Source organism: Lupinus angustifolius, chromosome LG09 (genome assembly GCF_001865875.1).
Source record: "Lupinus angustifolius cultivar Tanjil chromosome LG09, LupAngTanjil_v1.0, whole genome shotgun sequence".
In the NCBI taxonomy this organism is placed as follows: Eukaryota; Viridiplantae; Streptophyta; class Magnoliopsida; order Fabales; family Fabaceae; genus Lupinus; species Lupinus angustifolius.
The window spans coordinates 2,785,295-2,793,273 of record NC_032017.1 but is presented as its reverse complement, the minus strand read 5'-3'; the positions used below and the strand labels follow the sequence as shown (position 1 = coordinate 2,793,273).

Below are 7,979 nucleotides of genomic sequence, written 5' to 3'. Positions count from 1 at the left end.
AAGGAAATGCCTTCCTATTTATAGAGTTTTCCCTGCCACCGTTGAACTGTTTCTTTGCACCGCTTAGCCGCTGACCAAACCCTTCAGCATGGGTTTGGTCACTTGGTCAAGTAGCTTGGTCACCTCCTTAAGCTTGACTCACCAAGGCTAGTTGGTCAGTTTATTTTGATTGTTGGAACTGAATTGAACTAGTTATGAACAGTTTGGTTCGATTTGTCGGTTTACTTTTTTAATGGAACATATTAAATTTTGTCACATGCTTATGAATTTGGTTATATCTACTCAAAAAATGCTTTTTGGGTATACTAGTACACGAGAGAGATAGAAATCATATTATTCTATATGAAGTATGACCTAATTATTAATTGTTCATTGAATTCGCAGTTCTGTGCCCTATAGAACCATGAATTGAACCATTACAAACGTTTTCTTCAAAAATTAACTGAAAGGTGGAATGAGATGAACCACATTTTTGAGTTTGGTTCAGTTTAATTCCAATAGTATAACTATTCAATACGAAACCACTTACACCCATAAATATTGCGTAAATACCTAACTTACTACTTTCATAAATTTGGGGTGACTTTTGTGTGTTATGACATGTTGTGAGGAATAAGGATCCTCTCCATTAATGGAGAGCCAAGTACTTGATTTCACTTGTAGTTTTAATGACAAAAGTATTATTCTATTATATATGAAAAGATAAAAAATGCCTTATTATATTATGTTATTCTTTGTAGTACTTGCTTCTCCATTAATGAAGAGGATTCTTACTCGATGGTAAGTTGAGTTTTTGGAAGGGAATGAAAGAATAGAGAAGACTTCATAAACCATATCACAAATATATTTCATGAACCTTTCTTTTCCATATATTACCTTCTAAAAATCAATTCGCATCAATAGTATAAGGGTGCATAGAATTAGTCAATTATGTTTCAAATACTCCAAAGTCACTTTCAATGCAAACCCATAATTTTTGAAGGGTACTGCACACTTGCACAACAGCTTTGTCTAAGTGCCACTGTCCCTTATAACAAAAGACAATTTCAAAATCAATATTCAAATGTAGTTTTGTATTTTGGTAAAAATAATATACAAGGAGTGAGAATGCAGCAACAGTAGCCACAAAATTATCATACAATTCTTACAGAAAAAGCATGTAGTTACATAGAACTGTTTCCACATTGTACTTGGTTGCAATGAGGAGCTAAGTTGTTCATAATCTTGGTGATATACGAGGGAGGTCCCAATCTGTGACTATGTGATCACGAGTGATTTCCTTAAGCGAACGACATCCACTTAAGGCCAAGGTTAGCTCGAACTCATCGCGTAGCATTTGAAGTACTTTTCTTACACCAGTCTCTCCTTCAGCAGCCAAGGAGAACACCACGGGACGTCCGATCTGACATTAAAATTTGTTATCATAGTTTACTTATAGTTAAGATCCAAGTTACATTATATGCGATAGTAGTTCTGGGGTGCGATACCCATTTTTATGTATTATAAGACTTCTTTTATAAAGAAACTGATATGTGGTTTGTCATATGCCGAATCTACTACACAAATAGAATTGTTATATGATTCTGGTTTTTTCAGACAAAACTTAGGTCCACTTACTTATATACTTCCCTAGCTATATAGTTCTTGTAATAGAAAACATACTTTGTATGTACATGCCTACTTTGTATGAATCAAAAATCAATATTTATTCCATATAACCAAAAATATGCATACTATATGAAAGTATTGGATAGCAAAGCTATGAGGCATTGGTGTAAGTTTTGTCCATTTTATTATATTTCAGTTCTTGCATTTTCCACCTGATAATGGTGGAGATGATCTAAACCCATTTTCTAACAAAATCACATAGAATAAGAGAAAAAATGTATGTATTGACACAGTTTTATATACTGTCAATCTATAATTGACTTTTCGAAAAAAGTAATACAAATAAATAATGCATGATGTAATAATTATGTATAAATCTATATATTAACGTTGCATAGATATTACACTCATATAATAAAATTTGATGATAGAAGACTTATTAGTTTTTAATTCTACATGGTATATTTGATGTGAAAATGAATAAATTGTTGTATTTGTATTATATATGATAATTCTATCAGTTCTAGCAATGAATTGAGAAGTGCATAAAATAAAACAAAAGTCATTTGAAAAGCTGAAGTTTTGGATGAGGTTATGATGTACTCACAAATATTCCAGAGGCACCCAATGCCAATGCTTTGAACACATCAGTTCCACGACGTACACCACCATCCAAGAATACAGGAACTCTACCTTGAGCAGCTTTCACAACCTATGTTTTAATAACAAAAGTATATAAAGATCCTAAGAAAGGGTGTCTTGTAATGTGTTTGTTTTAAATTGAGGTCGTAGTTTACGGAAACTCCTGAAACTACAATATTGCTAGTGTGTGGTACAATTTGAAACACTGAAGTTGAAGTTGATGCATGTATGTACCTCTTCCAAGGCAGTAATAGTGGCTGGGACATAATCAAGTTGTCTAGCTCCATGATTGGAGACTATTATTCCAGCTGCACCAGCTTGTACTGCTAGCCTTGCTGCCAAATTAACATGAAGGCATTAATAAAATATTCCCAATAAACAGTCTTTTCGCTCGTGAGATAAGGTTGTATATATATACCATCTCGACCACAATAGGTGGAGCCTCGTACACAAGTCACCTTTTATTTCGTTAATATGATATTCTAAGAGTGGAAAAAATGAAAACAGGTTTTGTTTTTCTTACTATCCTCAGCAGTTAGCACACCCTTCACCAGAATTGGCAGCTTGGTGATTGTCTGAAGCCACTGCACATCCTGCATAATTAACAAAGGATTCAGATGGTGACCTATAGTTTATGGACCCTAGAAAACTCCATAGAAATATATATATATATATAAAGAGGGGATACACTTATTCTATGAGAAGGTTAAAAAAACTTACTCTACATTTTAGTCATTTATTCTATGAAAATCTAATGGTTCAGATCGATGAAACCAAATGCAAACTTAGATCGACGGAATCAAACTGATTAACTAGAAAGAAAACAAAATATTTTTTATTATCTGACATACCTTCCAGCTTAGAGTACGATCAATTTGACCAGCAACATATGAAGCAAGTCCAGAATCAGAAGCCTGAAAGGACCAATATAATAATTATTGATAGGTAAGAATATTGACATACAAAATTAGTTTTATCATGAGTCATCTTACTTCGTCCATCTTTCCAAGGTCCAAACCTTCAAAATTCTTCAGTGTCAAAAATGGTGGTAAAGTAAATCTGTATCAAACAATTAATAACTTTTAATTTCAAGATTTCAACATCTAACAAGCATAGTAATGGCAATTACATTAGCTGCACTATCACGATTTTTTATGTCTTTACAACAAAATATGGTAGGAAAAATGTTCTATCAGGTGAGAGAGTCTAACTTAAGTATTATATTCAATTTATTATGCTAAGTAATGTGAGACTCCTAACATTATAATCCTTTAATGAGTCGACGTCCATGGTGTTTTTCTCTATCATACCTATCCAATTGTAGCATTTTCTCTTTTGTCGGCTTCATTCACCTATCCGTATTATCATTATTTGATAATATACTTTAATTCAGCCTATAGGTAGCCCTTTCAGTAATACAATCTCAATGAAAGCACCAATTATTAGGACTTAAAACATATGAGAGCCCAACATAAAAGACTAATATATTACTAAGTAGGAAAACATCATACTATATTGATTTTATTATGTTACACAATGTGAAACTCTTAATACATCGTGGCCACAATTGAGGCCACATGAGCACACTTTCAGACCATGTTTTGCAATTGCCTTATACGTGATATAATCGCAACCACAATTTACGAATGACGTAACATCATTGTAAGCATTGTACCTGTTTTTGATATCAGCTTCTCTGCGTCCTAGCCTTGGGGTATCAACAGTAAGGGCAATGGCTTTGAATCCAGCCTTTTCAGCTCTTCTCACAAGTTGAGCAACAACATTTCTATCCTTGTATACCTAAAGAAATTTTCAAAATGGAGAACATGTCATGTAAGAAAAAACAAACTACTGCACCAGAAAATTCTAATGAACAATAAATTGAATTGAAAGGAAGTTTCTGATGCTTACATATAGCTGGAAAAATCGAATGCCTGGTCCGGTTGAAGCTACCTCTTCAACACTTGAAGTAGCCCATGAAGACAAAGTCTGAAAGAATGAAAAGACTACTCATGAATAAAGAACATGAAATCATTCATCCATATCATAGAGATTCGAAAATGTTTTAAGTTAGCAGTAATATGTAGTCTAATATCACAGACACAAATATAATATAATATAATATGACACACAGATACAATAAATTGTAACTCCTATTATACTCGTAGTCTTTAAAGGATGAGAACCAAATACTTAGCATCTTCATTGAGAATTTAACTATTGTATACGTTATTAGTCCGATCTGAACTAGCAAAAATAACAAACTTGAAAATATTAAGACATGTTGATTACTGTACAAAACATAGAATTAGTATAATACCGTAAAAGCAAGAGAAATAATATTTTAAAAGTTAACATTGTGATAAAGCAACACATTTCCTCATCAAATTTCCTAATTGCAAATTACAAATATGTATATATGATGAAAATTTTAGATAAAGAAGTGCATATTCCCGATAATGTGATTATAAATTGCTTATTATAAGAATAATTTGGCTATATAAACATGAAAGAGCAGTACCATGATTGTTCCAGCTGCAGATGCAGCTCTTGCAGTTGCATATTCTCCTGCATAAGAAGAAAATCTTTCATCAAACACAAATCCGGGCTTAAGACTTTGAGTAAGAAGTGTGGTTGACCCCAAAAAATGAAGGTTTAAGACTTTGAGTAAGAAGTTGAATATAATTTCTTTGATAAGTTGGCAAAATCATAAAGATTTGACAAAGTTTTACATTAGCTGACAACTTTCACCTTTTATCCGGGCTTGTGACCGACCATATATACCATGAAGCACACATATACAGGTTTTTCTTTGATAAACTAATAAGTATTAAATACAATTCATGAAATTTTGTTGTCAGTTTATCTAGTATGTATCATTCGTTAAGTGTAAATTCATTTGCAAGGATTTATCTTGCTGAATCTGATTAAAATTAGATTTAGAAATATGCTTATAAAACAAACCAATCAATTATTAGAAAGTAGAACACAATCTTCTTAGTCCTTTATTCATTCATTATACCTTCAGGATGAGCCATTTTCTGAAAGGCTGTTGGGGCAATCATGATTGGCATGGATATCTTGAAGCCAAGGACAGTTGTTGTCAGGTCTATCTTGCTCACATCAATAAGAATACGCGGTCGGAACCTGCATGTATAACAACCATAGTTTCAGGACATTAATATCAGTGTTTTAAATTATCGTTACGGCCGCGGTTGCGCTAACTGTCATTGTGGTTATTGCAGCCGTTGTGATGCAGATTGCGGTCATTGTGATGTCAATTATTTTGTGAGTAAATGTGGTCATTGTGATGTGAATTATTTTGTGAGTAAATGCGGTCTGATGCAGTCTGATGTCACCCAAATGCGGTCCAATGCGGTTGTGTTGCGATCCATTACGATTGCATCATTGGGATTTGGTGTGATACGGTTGTGATGGTCACCACAACCGTAATATTGTGGCCGCATCACATAATGCATTCTATAATTTGAATAACTTCTGCATAGTTTGGTGGTAACTACTGTGAAAAACATTAAAGGAAAAAGTCTTACAAAATTTTGGAAAAGGCATTTCTGTTTTCTTGCAGAGTCCATTGGTCCTCAGCACCAGATGCATAGTAGTCATACGCCATCTTTGGCAATTTCTGCTTTGCAATAGCCTCATACTCAGTGACATTGGTTATCTCCATTTTTAAAGCTACCTGTTAATGTTGTCCTTCAATGATCCTACAAGTCATCAATGTTTAGATAAACAGCATGAGTTTTCATCCATCAGTTCTGTCATCAAAATATGCAGGACTGGATCTAGTGGTGTAAAAAAGTTCGATTCCTGGGGTCTAGTGGTGTAAAAAAGTTCGATTCCTGGAAGCATGTTGGAAAGGACAGTCACACACCCTGAAATAGATTAGTTCTTTATCCAAGGAGTTGGTTATATAAAAAAAATGCAACACTGCATCTACAATAAGTGAACATATGAAATGAACTTACTATCCAAACCAAAATTTTGATATGACCATAATCAATTTTAAGGCTGATTTGTTGAAGAAACTTAATAGATCATAATCAAAATTTTGATATGACCATAATCAATTTTTCCCTCTAAAACTTAATAGAATTTGGACATTTAAGGCTGAATCAGTTACTTCTGATGCAGCAATATTGAATTTCAAATGGAAAGTATATCTTTATAGCAAAAATAGTAGCAGTAAAATGAAGAAAAAGTTACACCATACATGTTTCAGAGTTATAATGAAAAGCTTCTTATCATCTTTGCATGGCTGTGAAACCTTACCACCAAATTCTCAAAATATAACATTTCCTCAACCTTGTGAAAAATATAAGTATACATACTATCAAACCAAAGAGGACAAAAAAATCTTGTAGAGATTGTCTCTAAAATGAAAAAAATAAAAGTTTATTCACCTTAGTAAGTTAAGACCATGACACACTTTATTAAATTAACCATCGATAAGCCTGAACTTTTTCACTCTACCCTCACCAGACCCTGTTAAGTGGGAGCCTCGTGCATTGGACCGTCCTCATAATTTTATTTCTGAAAAGTCTTATTAATCCATATATCAAAAGGAAGAAGAAAATAACATAAGCAAAGAAAAATACTGCTATCTGATCATAAAACTTGATTAGTAGAATAAAAATGAACCTAAAACCCATGCACAAAGTTAGTTTCACATATACAAAAACAACTGAGACTGAAAACCATGCATATACACACAAACACTACTCATCAATCTTCTTTTCTGTCATTGAGCATGGAAATAAACTATATAACTGGTGTGAAACAAATGCAAACCTTGGTATCCAAAACTATGCTAGAGTGTACATGCAGAGGAACCAGTGGAGAGAAGCTCCAAGTGAGGATAAGAAATAGAGCAAGTAAAAAATAGTTGGAGTTGCTAAATAGTTAAATATTGGACAAGAATATGGTGTCCCAGGCCATATTCCGGATCAATGATATTGAAGTAAAAATAGAAAAATTAATAAACATTTAATCTTTTAATTAATATGATATATTTTCATTGGTTCAAGATATGTTTTGGGACACTGTTTGATACAGCAGATCCTTGTCCGTTAAATAGTAGCATAGAGACAAAGTAGGATGGGCCATAAATTGTACTAATGTGTATGCTTGTGAGTGAAAGAGAGTTAGAATTATCAAGTGGATGAGTTTTTGGAGGTGAGCATTATTTTGAACCAAATCTCATCAACAAAGTGAGATAGCTTTCAGCCACATAAACCTTGTGTGTTTCACAACCCTCTTTTTTTTCTTCATTATCCTTCATTATCAATCTCATATATAGTCTAAATATGAAAAAATAACCCAAAAAAAGAGCAAATATTTGTTTCTTTCTCTCTTTTATCATGTTTGAAGTCTTGAAAACTGAAGAGTAGTGTAGTACATCTCTATCTATTGCCAATGCCATTGCTCATGTATGATGAAGAGTGATACAAATTGGTCAGGCAATGGACACAACTGGAATATGCCTTTGAAGATATGTGATATGTAAAAAATGTGATGTTATTTGTCAGCAAAAAAAGTCTGCCATTACTCTGATTTTAATCATTTTCTCGTTTGAGCAGTGTTTTAAATTGCAGTTGCTATTGTGATTATAGTCATAATGTGGACTGCGGCCGTTGCATTGTGAATTAATTTGTATTAAAAAATTTCAATCCGATGTAACTCAAAAGTGATCCGATGCGGCCATATTACTA

The 7,979-nt window shown here is 33.2% G+C and overlaps 1 protein-coding gene across 1 annotated transcript; it reads right to left on the bottom strand.

Annotated features, from left to right (window-relative positions):
* Positions 1,051–7,205, bottom strand: LOC109357293 (peroxisomal (S)-2-hydroxy-acid oxidase GLO1). The gene is made up of 12 exons (XM_019601152.1): positions 7,060–7,205; positions 5,802–5,975; positions 5,273–5,397; positions 4,772–4,818; positions 4,162–4,239; positions 3,926–4,050; positions 3,243–3,309; positions 3,102–3,164; positions 2,774–2,843; positions 2,485–2,585; positions 2,216–2,320; positions 1,051–1,402 (listed from the first exon to the last, which is right to left on the bottom strand). Exons 2-12 carry the CDS (start codon positions 5,936–5,938, stop codon positions 1,217–1,219), a joined length of 1,104 nt encoding a protein of 367 aa, XP_019456697.1. The 5' UTR covers positions 5,939–5,975; positions 7,060–7,205; the 3' UTR covers positions 1,051–1,216.

Excerpts from the sequence above, each read along its gene's own strand:
- LOC109357293 (XM_019601152.1), bottom strand. The coding sequence starts at position 5,938 with ATGGAGATAACCAATGTCACTGAGTATGAGGCTATTGCAAAGCAGAAA. Across the intron at positions 4,240-4,771 it reads CTGCAGCTGGAACAATCATG|ACTTTGTCTTCATGGGCTAC; the intron begins GTACTGCTCTTT and ends TCATTCTTTCAG. Across the intron at positions 2,321-2,484 it reads CTATTACTGCCTTGGAAGAG|GTTGTGAAAGCTGCTCAAGG; the intron begins GTACATACATGC and ends ATTAAAACATAG.